At 43.4% G+C, this 13,825-nt stretch overlaps 1 protein-coding gene across 1 annotated transcript in view; it reads left to right on the forward strand.

Annotated features, from left to right (window-relative positions):
* The window catches only part of LOC106606399 (transmembrane channel-like protein 6), a 32,865-nt gene continuing 19,040 nt past the window's right edge, over positions 1 to 13,825 (forward strand). Inside the window, exons 1-11 of the mRNA XM_082976344.1 lie at positions 1 to 455; positions 3,013 to 3,137; positions 3,666 to 3,821; positions 5,360 to 5,515; positions 7,205 to 7,313; positions 7,500 to 7,575; positions 7,733 to 7,990; positions 8,381 to 8,583; positions 8,980 to 9,124; positions 10,066 to 10,209; positions 11,445 to 11,617. Coding sequence (XP_082832470.1) covers positions 403 to 455; positions 3,013 to 3,137; positions 3,666 to 3,821; positions 5,360 to 5,515; positions 7,205 to 7,313; positions 7,500 to 7,575; positions 7,733 to 7,990; positions 8,381 to 8,583; positions 8,980 to 9,124; positions 10,066 to 10,209; positions 11,445 to 11,617 — 1,598 coding nt within the window. The 5' untranslated portion in view covers positions 1 to 402. The remainder of the gene's footprint in view (positions 456 to 3,012; positions 3,138 to 3,665; positions 3,822 to 5,359; positions 5,516 to 7,204; positions 7,314 to 7,499; positions 7,576 to 7,732; positions 7,991 to 8,380; positions 8,584 to 8,979; positions 9,125 to 10,065; positions 10,210 to 11,444; positions 11,618 to 13,825) is intronic.

Here is a 13,825-nt window from a genome sequence, read left to right on the forward strand (position 1 = left end):
GCCTGTGATAAGGGTCTTTGGGAGGAGGAAGGAAGGAGTACAATAGTGGTCTGTGGGAGGGACCGCTTTCTCTGTCTTCTTTCGATTGTGAAACAACCCTTCCGTCAGTTTTTTTTTCTTCATATTTTCGGTTTGGTAGATAATGACTTTAGAGTGTAAGTTGGTCAGACGAAGTCCTAACCCTAAACCCACCCACTAAGAGCTCCTAATAGTTCTCTCTCCTGGGAACTGGAAGACATGACTGGGACGATGCACTAACTACAGTATATAACACAACAGTACCTCTGTTCCACCAATCCTCTCTTCTTGGTGGGCTCCCCTATGCTTCTGTCTGTGATTGGAAAAAGGTAAGTCCATGATACAGACAGACAGGTGTGGCCACGCAGACTGAAGACCAGGAGGATGGCATACAGTGTGGACTTCAATCTGAGCCCTATAATGGAGCTTGAGTTAGAGTAAGTTGCTCTTTACTCTCATCTCTCTGTTAATGACGGGATGTTAAAGTAGAGCTGTGTTTTGAGCCATGTCTGTCCACAGTTGCATATTTTTAAGGAGATACTGCATTATTGTGTGTGCTTTGTTGTTCCTTGTCGTTAGTTGTAGTTTCACAAACACTCTCTCTGTCTGATTGTACATAGTTGGTGCATAGAACATCATTAGTCAAGGTCTAATCTCAGTTAACCCAGAACAAAAATGCTGTGTAATTTGGTCAGATGCTGGATTATGGTACCATTTATATTTATGCAGTCTGTTCGCAAGAGATTAGTCAAGGTCTAAACATCCCATTCAAAAGTTCCTTTATCGCTGTCCAACTACTGTATGGTTATAAGGGAAGGGAACACTGCCGCTCTCTAACCAAGGTTGATTTTAGGAGCAAACTGAAGCAAAGAGAGCTTTTGGAGGACAGTGGAAGTTGAAAAAAGTGCTTATTTATTGCAGTGACATTTAGGAACTTTAGATTCTCCCAGACTGTCTAGTGTTTATTTTAGTGAATGTTAGATTCTCCCAGACTGTCTAGTGTTTATTTTAGTGAATGTTAGTTCTCAAAGACAGTCTTATTTAAAAAGTATAGCTCCATTATCTGTTCTACATACTTTATATGTGGTTTTAGTAGTTAGTGTACACAGAATTTGTTTAACAGAAAAATGATTTTCAATGTATTTATTTATTTATTTATTTTATTTGTATTTCACCTTTATTTAACCAGGTAGGCTAGTTGAGAACAAGTTCTCTTTTACAACTGCGACCTGGCCAAGATAAAGCAAAGCAGTGCGGCAAAAACAACAACACAGAGTTACACAAAAACAGACGTACAGTCAATAACACAATAGATAAATCTATATACAGTGTGTGCAAATGTAGAAGAGTAGGGAGGTAGGCAATAAATAGGCCATAGAGGCAAAATAATTGCAATTTAGCATTAATACTGGAGTGATAGATGTGCAGATGATGATGTGCAAGTAGAGATACTTGGATGCAAAAGAGCAAGAGGGTAAGTAATAATATGGGAATGTGGTCGTTGGGTGTGCTATTTACAGATTGGCTGTGTACAGGTACAGTGATCGGTAAACTGCTCTAACAGCTGATGCTTAAAGTAAGAGAGGGAGATATAAGACTCCAGCTTCAGAGATTTTTGCAATTCGTTCCAGTCATGGCAGCAGAGAACTCGAAGGAAAGACGGCCAAAGTAAGTGTTGGCTTTGTGAGATATACCTGCTGGAGCGCGTGCTACGGGTGTATGTTGCTATGGTGACCAGTGAGCTGAGATAAGGCAGGGTTTTACCTAGCAGGGTCTTATAGATGACCTGGAGCCAGTGGGTTTGGCCGACGAATATGAAGCGAGGGCCAGCCAACGAGAGCATATAGGTCGCAGTGGTGGGTAGTATATGGGGCTTTGGTGACAAAACCGGTGGCACTGTGAAAGACTACATCCAGTTTGCTGAGTAGAGTGTCGGGGGCTATTTTGTAAATGACATCGCCGAAGTCAAGGATCGGTAGGATAGTCAGTTTTACGAGGGTATGTTTGGCAACATGAGTGAAGGAGGTTTTGTTGCGAAGTAGGAAGCCAATTCTAGATTTAATTTTGGATTGGAGATGCTTAATGTGAGTCTGGAAGGAGGGTTTACAGTCTAACCAGACATCTAGGTATTTGTAGTTGTCCACATATTCTAGGTCAGAACTGTCCAGAGTAGTGACGCTAGTCGGGCGGGAGGGTGCGGGCAGCGATCGGTTGAAAGGCATGCACTTAGTTTTACTAGCATTTAAAAGCAGTTGGAGGCCACGGAAGGAGTATTGTATGGTGTTGAAGCTTGTTTGGAGGTTTGTTAGCAGAGTGTCCAAAGAAGGGCCAGATGTATACAGAATGGTGTCAGTGGCGGCCCAGAATATATTCTGTATTATGCAGTGAGCCTGCATGTTACGGATACTCTAGTTTTAATGGTCTTTGCAGATGTTTTAGTTATTGAAGCCTGCAGTTCTATTTGTCCTCTGGTCTGTTTCTCTCTTTTGGATATGTTCCAGTGACCCCAGTTGCCTTGGGAAAGTTGGAGCCTTGAGTTTGATTAATCATTGTCCTGAGAATTGGAAAACATAACACCGACAAACACGAGCTATTTCTTCCTCAATCGTTGCATAATTCATATTGAATGTGTTTTATATGTAGATAAAACCAGGAATAAAGGACAGGGGATACCTAGTCAGTTGTCCAACTGAAATGTGTCTTCCGCATTTAACACAACTCCTCTGAATCAGAGAGGCCTTGCTCAGGGGCAGAACGACAGATTTTTACCTGGTCAGCTCTGGGATTCGATCCAGCAACCTTACGGTTACTGGCCCAATGCTCTAACCACTAGAATAACACTGCTGTGTGTGTGTGTGTGTGTGTGTGCATTTGTTTACGCATTTACAAGTATCTGTCCATTCATCCGTCCAGACGTCTGTTGATGCATGCACGTGTACCATAGCCCTCTGTCTGGTATAACCCTCTTTTATTCCATTGCTCAATGTTCACCAGGAGTCTTAGGGGTGATGATACGGCCCAGGACTCTATGTGCCAGCTCATTAGGGTGACGGGAACAGGTCTGGAGAGTGGCAGTCCTAAAACCCTGGAAATGGACGTCCTTACAACGGAAAGCAGAGGTACTTCTATGTGTGGTTGTATCCCAAATGGCACCCTATTCCCTATGGGCCCTGGTCAAAAGTAGTGCACTATGTAGGCAATCGGTTGCCTTTTAGGACATATCCAGTTTGTTACAAGTGGAATGTTTTCCAGTGAACTGATATGCTCACTGAGGTGAGGACTGATACCTTCTAACCACTACATCCATAACAGTATTAGCCTGGTCCTATACTGTGCTGTAGCCAACTTGTCTTTATCGTTGCCATGCCTACTTGTATGACAAAGAACATAATACACAGAGGAGTTGGCTAAAGCACAAACAGACGACCACCAGGGTCGTGTTCATTAGGCACCAAATGTAACAAAACTGACTGAAACAAGGAGAGGCTACTTGGACTTGTTCAATAACAAATGTTTGCAGTTGAAATTTTTTTTTAAAGCATTTTCCGTTGCATGCCCTAATGAACACGACCAAGGCCAGTGCAGTGTCTTTTACTCAATATATTTTATCATCTGATTAATCATATTCAATCATATGTTCCCCACAGATAGGCTGGCCAGCCAGATGAGTGATGTCAGAGAGCGGGCAGATGAGAGGAGGCTGCAGAGGAGTGAGGAATCCATGCAGACCAACCTTCTGGTCAGGAACCGCTGGTCTGCCGCCACCCTGAGGGTCCTGTCCTCCATGCCCAGTCGCAGCGTCGGTGAGACCATCCTTTCGGTCACAAGCCGGTTTGTTAAGGGGAAACCTCGGGGTTGTGTTTATTAGATACAGAAGGGAAGAAAACGGCTTGAAACTGTGAGGTACTACCTGAATTTGTCCAAATAAGAAATGCTTGTTTTCGTTTTACGTTGCAAACGGTTTTGCCACGTTGTGCTCTAATGAACAAGATCCAGGCCAAAGGTTTTTGTGTGACTCATAAAGAGACTATGGGTGATATTTTGAGAGCGTACAAAAATGTTGCAGTTCCTCTTGTATCTGCCCTGTTACCCATGTGGCTCAGTTGGTAGAGCATAGCACTTGCAACGCCAGGGTTGTGTGTTCGATTCCTACCGGGGATCAGTATGACAACCAATTCACTCACTACTGTAAGTCGCCCTGGATAAGTGTAAACGCACCACACACATTTTAAATATGTACAATGGTTCTGAAATCTACATCTATTGGGGGTATAATCCAATTACCGTAATTTCCGGACTATTAAGCGCACCTGAATATAAGCCGCACCCACTGAATTAAAAAATATATATTATTTTGAACATAAATAAGCCGCACATGTCTATAAGCCGCAGGTGCCTACTGGTACATTGAAACAAATGAACTTTACACAGGCTTTAACGAAACACGGCTTGTAACAAAAATAAATAGGCTTTAACGAAACATGGCTTGTAACAAAAATAAATAGGCTTTAACGAAGCACGGCTTGTAACAAAAATAAATAGGCTTTAACGAAACACGGCTTGTAACAAAAATAAATAGGCTTTAATGAAACACGGCTTGTAACAAAAAATAAATAGGCTTTAACGAAACACGGCTTGTAACAAAAAATAAATAGGCTTTAACGAAACACGGCTTGTAACAAAAATAAATAGGCTTTAACGAAACACGGCTTGTAACAAAAAATAAAAAATGAGCAGTAAACAGTAGCCTACCAAGAAAGTCATTGGTCACTATCTTCCTCCTCCTGTCCACTGAAACCATCTCCTTCGGTGTCGGAGTTGAATAGCCTCAGAATTGCTTCATCCGATATTGGATCGTTTTCATTGTTGCTCTCGTCACTTTCATCCGGAGGCAAATCCCCCGCTGAGCCCTCTTCAACACGCAGCAGTCCAGCCTTTTGAAACCCGTTGATGATAGTTGATTTTTTGACAATGCTCCACGCTGTCAGGACCCACAAATTTGAAAGCAGGAAAAATCCATATATTAGCCGCGTCATTGTTTAAGCAGCGAAGTTCAAAGCGTGGGAAAAAAGTTGCGGCTTATAGTCCGGAATTTACGGTATCTTGTTTTAATACTAGCAATGTTTTTGGATGGTCAAAATGGGGGTCTTAAGTACATTAATGTCATTAGATGAGTTTCCCGGTGCACACCGTAGTGAACCATGTATGCTGTGCAACAAGTTCAGGTTAATCCCTCCCTTTTTTGTCCGTTTGTTTCTGTTTGGTTCCTAGTGAATACACCCCGGTAGAAAATGTAATCTTCCTCCTTTTAAACCTCAGGAAATGGTCTCTCCTCACACAGGGCAGCAGAGTCGTCTTGAAATCATCTCCCAGTGCAACATCCGTTCTACTCAGCTGCGCAGGTACCACCGTCAGACCAAAGATGTTTCGCTCTCCTCCAGACCTAGCATCCGTGGCTATGGGATCGAGGCAGACTCTGAGGATGTCTGTGAGGAAGGTGAATGCCATCCCCATACCCACTTCACCATCCACCCCTGAAGGCAATAGTCTTTCACCAGCTTTGAGGGGCCTTCTACCATCCTCACTACAGACACAGTACAATGTGTATGGCATTTGAAACCAGACAGTTTTAGATCTTTTTACCAGTGCTGTATGAGGTGAGCGCCTCTTGTTCAACCTTTGAATAGAGTGAACATTCCCTGACTGTCCCTCCGCTGGGAGTCAGTGTCTGTTTTGTATGCTCTGCTGAGATGGGCTGTACCAACAAGAATGACTGCTGTTAAAAGTTAAAGATATCAAGGTTTGGTTAGAAAATGCTATACTGAACAAAAATATAAATGCAACATGCAGCAATTTCAAAGATTTTACTGAGTAACAGTTCATATAAAGAAATCAGTCAATTGAAATACATTTAATTCGGCCCTAATCTATGGATTTCATATGACTGGGAATCACAGTAGGTTGTTGGCACCTTAATTGGGGAGGACGGGCTTGTGGTATTGGCGGAGCGGAATAAGTGGAATGGTATCGAACATGTTTTTTGTGTTGGTCACAGATACCTTAAAGAAAAAAAGTAGGTGCGTGGCTCATAAAACCAGTCAGTATCTGGTGTGACCACCATTTGCATCATGCAGTGCATCTTCTTCACATAGAGTTGATCAGGCTGTTGATTGTGGAATGTTGTCCAACTCTTCAATGGCTGTGCGAAGTTGCTGGATATTGGCGGGAGCTGGAACACACTGTCGTACATGTCAATCCAGAGCATCCCAAACATGCTCAATGGGTGACATGTCTAGTGAGTATGCAGGCCATGGAAGAACTGGGACATGTACAGCTTCCAGGAATTGTGTACAGATCCTTGTGACATGGGGCCATGCATCATCATGCTGAAACATGATGTGATGGCGGTGGATGAATGGCACGACAATGGGCCCCAGAATCCCGTCACGGTATCTCGGTGCATTCAAATTGCCATCGATAAAATGCAATTGTTTTCGTTGTCCATAGCTTATGTCTGCCCATAACCATAGCCCCACTGCCACCATGGGGCACTCCGTTCACAATGTTGAAATCAACAAAACGCTTTCCCTCACATCTGCCATCTGCCTGGTACTGTTGAAACCGGGATTCATCCGTGAAGAGCACACTTCTCCAGCATGCCAGTGGCCATCGAAGGTGAGCATTAGCCCACTGAAGTCGGTTATGATGCCAAACTGCAGTCTGGTCAAGACCCTGGTGAGGACAACGAGCACACAGATGAGCTTCCCTGAGACGGTTTCTGACAGTTTGTGCAGAAATTGTTTGGTTGTGCAAACCCACAGTTTCATCAGCTGTCTGTGTGGCTGGTTTCAGATGATCCCGCAGATGAAGAAGCTGGATCTGGAGGTCCTGGGCTTTTGTGATTACACGTGTTCTGTGGTTGAGGCCGGTTGTACGTACTGACAAATTCTCTAAAACAATGTTGGAGGCGACTTATGGTAGAGAATTGAATGTTAATTTATCTGGCAACAGCTCTGTTAGACATTCCTGTAGTCAGCATGCCAGTTGCGTGCTCCCTTAATAGCCAGGCAAATGCAAGCCTGTCTCTAATATTTGCCGGTTGTGTTCAGTGATTGAAGCAAATAAATGCCTGGGCTATTTAATTGAAGTTTTACTGTATCCTTTTAACTTTATGTGTGGATTACAGAGACCAAGAGACAGGAGCTGGTCAACAATCTTCAGAGTCTGTCGGCCGGTGACCGTGTGCGTATGCTGCGTGCCATGCCCCTCAGTCTGGCTGAGAAGACTAAGCTGAGGTGTGTGCCATATTCTCTTCATTGTTTGTAATTGATTATCTTAATTGTTCCAGGACACCATTTGCTTTACATGATGCCAATGTAAAATTTGACAATAAACAAATTACACGAAAGCTACTTAAACCCTTCTCTCTCGTCATTGCTGAATCTTTAAAGACCCCTTTTACAGTCAACATCTCTCCTTAGGAAACTTGCATTCAGTGACAAAGTTGGACAGTCCATCTTGAGCAGCCAGGTTCCATGCTGTAGCCTCCTTAAGCGAGTGAGTATAACTAAGCTATCACTAGCATAAAACATGATGTTGGCAATTTCATGGCTATCATTCAGATGTAAAATCTGAGGAAAGTGCTCCAAGCCTGACGTTAATCTCTGCACAGAGATGTTAGGCATGAAAGTAACTCTGCATCCTGTGTCCACAGACTTTGTATCACATCTTGTTCGGATGTCTCTTCATCCTCAGTTCCCTGCAGTTGTGGCAGGTGGCTTTGAAGAGGCTGGGCGGCCGCTTTGGCACTGGTGTGCTCTCCTACTTTCTCTTCATCAGGACTCTTCTGCTCTTCAACGTCTTCCTCTTCCTCATCAACGGACTGTTCCTGGTCCTCCCCCAGGCCATCCATCCGCCCCTTCACACCCCCAGCTCCCACAGAGTCACAGGCCTGGAGCTGTTCACCGGCACGGTAAGATGAGGGTCATGATTGGTTGGTTGGTAGATTATGTTCATCCACAAGGTTTTGACTTTAATGTGATTCACTCTAAAGTTTAAACTCCACTGATCGTCCTAGCAAAATGTGACCGATTGCGTTGTTACAATTTCTGGCATGCACCAAAATCTCTGCTGTGTGCGGTGAAGTCACAAAGTGGTTGTTGAGCCTCTACAGAGTACACCTAGTGGAGTGTAAATCCAGCATACGCCAATAAAACAACAGCTGCTGTCATACCTAGCTATGTCACAACGCAATGCCCACCCATACAAATGTAAAGCACCTGCAAAAGCACTTCTATATCAAAACACTACATCAGTGTTGTCAGTCTGTTTCTGAAACCACACCACCTCTCTTCCCTCTCAGGGTTATCTCTCTAACTCTCTAATGTTTTATGGCTACTACACCAACTCCACCATCAACACCAGTTGTAGACCTGCTGAAGCCACCACCGGGACTGGCTGCGGCACCACCAGTGACCCACACATGATGGCCTACAACATTCCCTTAGCCTACTTCTTCACCATCGGCATAACATTCTTTATCACCGGCATCGTCCTCGTTTACAGGTTGAACAACAGGCCTCAAATCTTTTGAAGTGCTGATATAGGATCAGTTTATCGTTTTTATGCTGCGTTCACACAGGCAGTCCAATTCTGATATTTTGCCCAATTATTGGCGAAAGATTTGATCTAATTGGTCAAAAGATCAATTACCGGCAAAATATCAGAATTGGGCTGCCTGTGTAAATACAGCCATTGATCATAACGTGAATACGACCCTGATCTATTAATTTGGAATCTCTGTTAGCCTGGTCCCAGATCTGTTTGTGCTCTATAGCCAACTGCTATGGTCCGTGTTGGTGTGAAAATGCCCATACGCCTTGGCAGGACAGATTTGTGACGTTTTCCTCTTTGTTGGTCTTTCATGGGAATAATCAAATGTTTTCATTGTACTTGTCTTAGCATGTCCAAGTCCTTTGGGAGGAGTTTCCGTGTGTTCAAGTCTCAGGGAAACTTGGCCATAAAAATCTTCTGCTCCTGGGATTTCAAAGTCAGCAAGAAGATGTCTGTCAGGCTGCAGTCGGAGAATATCACCACCCAGCTCAAGGTACGGTACAGGATCATGTTCATTAGGGCTCACAATGTAAAAAAAAGAAATTCCAGCCCAAAACTCAAATAAGCATTTCTTATTGGACAAATCCAGGTAGTCCCTCCCTGTTTCAGTCTGTTTATTCCATTTTGTGCCTAATGAACACGACCCAGGGGTTTCCAACTCCAGTGCTGAAGAGCTAACGTCAACAGGTGTGCAAGTTTTTGCACGAGCCCATCACTAATACACCTTATTCAGCCAAATGTGGTCTATGATTCACTGACCATTTGTTTTAGGTGTGATGAGCCATGATCATTTGTTTAAGGTGTGATGAACCATGATCATTTGTTTAAGGTGTGATGAACCATGATCATTTGCTGATCATTTGAATCAGGGATGTTAGTAATAGCAGGAGCAAAATCCTGCGTAGACTGTAACAAACAAAATAGAACAGATAGGATAAAGGCCTGATCAAGCTCTTCTATGCACACAGTCTATTCTATGCACACAGTCAGGGACTGAAGGCCACTCCCAGTCAGTCAGTCAGAGACTGAAGGCTACTCCCAGTCTGTCAATTTGCCTCTGATAGATCTGCATATCTACAGTATCTAAAATACAACTGTTCTAGCTGGTATTGAAATACACACAGGATGTAGGTCTAGGTGTTTGTGGTGTAACGTGCCTATAGAAAGCTACATTCTTGCCTAGTGTCAACAAACAAGAATATGCATCCATTTTAAGATGTGCAAATAAGACTAAGTTAGGAACAAGGAACCACATTATGACGCAGATTAAAATACTGACTGGGAAAGTTATTTTTCAGTGTTGTAGTTTCACTGACTCTACATTCACAAACACTGTTTGGCTACTGATGAAAATGAGCTTTATTGTCGGATTGTTGGTCATTGTGTACTGTCCTTGTTAAATAAATAAATAGACTGTCTCTTCGTTCTTTCCAGGAGCTGTTGTCGGAGGTGAAAGGTGGAGAGGAGAAGGGCAGGCTCTCTGGGATGGCAGTGCACCTGCTAGCATGGAGCATTTCTCTGGGGAGCACCTTCTTCTGTGCACTCGGCATCCACTGCTTTGCCAAGGACATGCACCTGGTTAGTGTGTGTGTGTGGTAGGGAGGAGGGGGGGACTCGTATCACACCATAGAACGCTATGCAAATCCAGCCGCAGCTAAACTGTTGCACCCTTTTCACACTGCTGAGCCAAGCATGAGCTGTACTGCACTGGCCTAGTTAGGCATCCTCTATAGCTGCTGGCACTGTGCTGGAGAAGACAATGTGGAAAGAAAATGGGCTATACGTACCAGCACAGTACAGTTCAGGCTTGCACAATAGGGGTATTACTGCCAGAGTTTTTTGTGGCTGCTCTCTCAAAGGTAGATGAGCCTTTACCAAGGAAAGAGAGAGCTTACTCTGTCACTGACCCACTGCTGATGTTGTCACACCAGCCCATTAGCTACCTTCCAGTTTTCATACTAGCATACCACATAGAATACACTGCCCAACACTGTACATAACTTCCTTTTAAGTAGAACATTAGTGGGTGGATATTGGCAATACATAACTTCCTTCTAAGTAGTAAGTTAGTGTGTGGATATTGGCAATACATAACTTCCTTCTAAGTAGTAAGTTAGCGGGTGGCTATCGGAAGAGGGCTATCGCCACTTTACTTTCAAGTATTGCCACAGTTTTTGGGGATAGGGTTTTTTCAGAGTTTGTCTCTGAGAATCAGACAGGAACGTTTTGTTTGTTGCAGAATTATACTTTGGTGAGTCAACAGAGGAAATCACATTGTGAAATCAGAAAGCAGCTTAAGACATGTTGTTGCCTGCAAATCAAAACAGGGAGATGTCTCGGGGCCTACTCGAATGGAATGCAACATTCTCAATGTTGGAGTAGGTCAGAAGCCTGGTCCCAGATCTGTGGTGTATAGTCCACGTCTATGGACTTTGTCATGCCAAATAACACAAACAGATCTGGGAGGACCAGACTATAGTCAGTGATGTAGAGCCTTGCTTGTTCTTACCTTAATGTCTGTCTGCACTGCAGTGTTTCTATAGCCAGGTCACAGATCTGTTTGTTCTGTATAGCCAACTCCTATGGTTGTACGTTTGACAATGACCATAGGAGTTGAGAAGACTGATCTGCCACCACTGCCCACCCAACTAATATTCATAGCAACAATGTTCTGAACATTGTGCCCAAAGGATAACGCCTCCAGCACACCTGGTCTCTACTGTAGGCCTATGCAACACTCCTGCTATTTTGTTACACTCTCTCTTCTTGACAAGACAGTCCTTTGTTTAATGTTTTTCCTTCAATATGACCAGAGGAGACTTGAGGATGCAGAGGGGGAGGTCAGTTTGGTGCATGAGGCTCGTCTGCTGGCTCTGCCTGGGGTTGTGTCCTGTGGAAACCTGCTCCTCCCTGGTCTCTTCAACCTCATGTCTTGGATGGAGAACTTCAACTCGCCCATTGTATGTCTCTATGTTTCCATCTTCAGGTAAATACGACTAGAACTGTGTTCAGAGATGTTCAGTGTTTGACACATATTAGTACATTAGCATTCTGGTAACTTTCCCCAAGTTCCAATATTTTTCCCAAAATTCCTGGTTGAAGGATTCTGGATTTCCTGCTTATTCCCTCATGATTCTGGGAATCTTCCAACTGGGCTTTCTGGAAAAACAGCTAATTTTGGTGAAAATGACAAATGTACAACCCTGGTTGTCCAACAAGTTAAGTTGGTGAATTATCTTACCAGAGCTAATGTCACAATCCAATATGAATAAAAATATGTAAATTACATGTTGCTTAGCCTATATTTACCATTCATTTTGGATTGTGACATTAATGGGCTCCCGAGTGGCGCATCTCAGTGCTTGAGGCGTCACTACAGACACCCTGGTTCGATTCCAGGCTGTATCACAACCGGGTGTGATTGCGAGTTCCATAGGGTGGCGCACAAGTGGCCCAGCGTCGTCCGGGTTTGGCCGGTGTAGGCCGTCATTGAAAATAAAAATTTGTTCTTAACTGACTTACCTAGTAAATAAAGGTTACATTTTAAAACAATTTGGGGGTTGAAGCATACTGCTAGCTCTACACAACCAGTAGTGTGGAATGTGGACAAATCTTCAGTCTACAGAAAAACATCTGACGAGTGTAATGTCCCTTTTTAATTCAAAGCATGACTGACAAGCAACAAACGTTCTAAGGAGGTTCAAATGTATGCATCTTTCCCCAAAGACGTTCCCATATAATCAAGTAGCACAGGGAACATTTTGTTGGCTCTTACATGGACAGAAAGCCAATCCAACAAGTGCCTGTATCGGTACATGGTGCACAGTGGAACCCAATGGGAGGTATTCTGAATGGCTTGTCAAGTTTCGTCTTGAGTTATTTCAGATGTCAAGTTAACTGGTCTGTACATGAGCCCATAACACAATCACAAGATGTTTCACACAGACACAACCATTGAGTCTTGTTTACTTTTCACTATATTAAAAAAAAGAGATACCGTTTGGAAAGAAGTAGAGGGTCCTCAAGCAACGTGAGTCGAAGTGAAACCTAAAAATGTGTAAACATCATTGGACAGGAAAAGGCGCAACGCTGGCTCACCATTCAAAATTCTTAGTTTTATTAGGCAAGTTTAAAAGATTGACGTTTCAGCCGTCAAAATAATCACAAAGGGAATGGACAAGTTTCATATAGGTGCACGGGGAAGACAATTGGGGAGAACCCGCTTCAGCTGATGGTGCTAATGAGACAGTGGTGGACCATACAGGGTGGTACTCAAGGTGTGGGTTACTATGGTCAATGTCTCCACCTAGTGATGAAATACAGAAGTGGAAGACGTAAAAATCAATTGGAAAACTGGGCAAGTTTTTTTTCAACTGCAGTAGGTGAAATTGATCAAATACATGTTGAATATGTTGGGTATTGGAAAATAAACAGGGCTAAGCAAAACCAGGGATAGCAACAAAGAAACCATCAACAGCTTAGGCAAAGAGGTCTAACAACTGGTTTGGACAACAGTTAGTGAGCTAGAAACTCCCTCCATGTGTAAACAAGAAGTACAAATGGGAGGGTGTTGTCAATGGACCATCAAAGGGGCCCTTCATAAAAGTATACTATACCACAGATACCATAACTTCAGAGTAAACCTTTTTAGATGCTCCTATCAAAGTGGTTAACAGAGGCCCAATTGGGGGGGGGGGGTTGTAATAAAGCTCTCCATCCAACGGCCAAAGTAGTACAGCAGGGTCATGTTCATTAGGCATCAAACGGAAGGAAATGAACTGAAACAGAGGGACTACCTGGTCTTGTCCAATAAGAAATGCTCATATTTGCTGTACGTTGCTGTACGTTTTTAAAAAGCGTGCCCTAACAAACTCAACAAATGTTCCTTCCTCTCTAACAATATCTGGAGCCGTGTATCAAGCTTCTCAAAGTAGAAGTGCTGATCTAGGATCATCTCCTCCCAGGAAATGTAATGTTATTATTTGTGATCTGAAAGGGTAAACCAGTAGATGGATATTGTCATTTTTTGCCGTAGTAACAAACCCCCCCCCCCCCCCCCCCCCCCCCCTCACAGTGCGACCCCAAACTGTTCAAACCTCTCTTGTTGGCAGAGAGAAAATTTTGCAGTTTTAAAGCTAATTTCCTGCAATTCTACATGTCTAATGTGTGTTCATATGATACCTAAGTGACTCAA

This window comes from Salmo salar, chromosome 06, assembly GCF_965601325.2.
Source record: "Salmo salar chromosome 06, fSalSal1, whole genome shotgun sequence".
Taxonomy (NCBI): domain Eukaryota; kingdom Metazoa; phylum Chordata; class Actinopteri; order Salmoniformes; family Salmonidae; genus Salmo; species Salmo salar.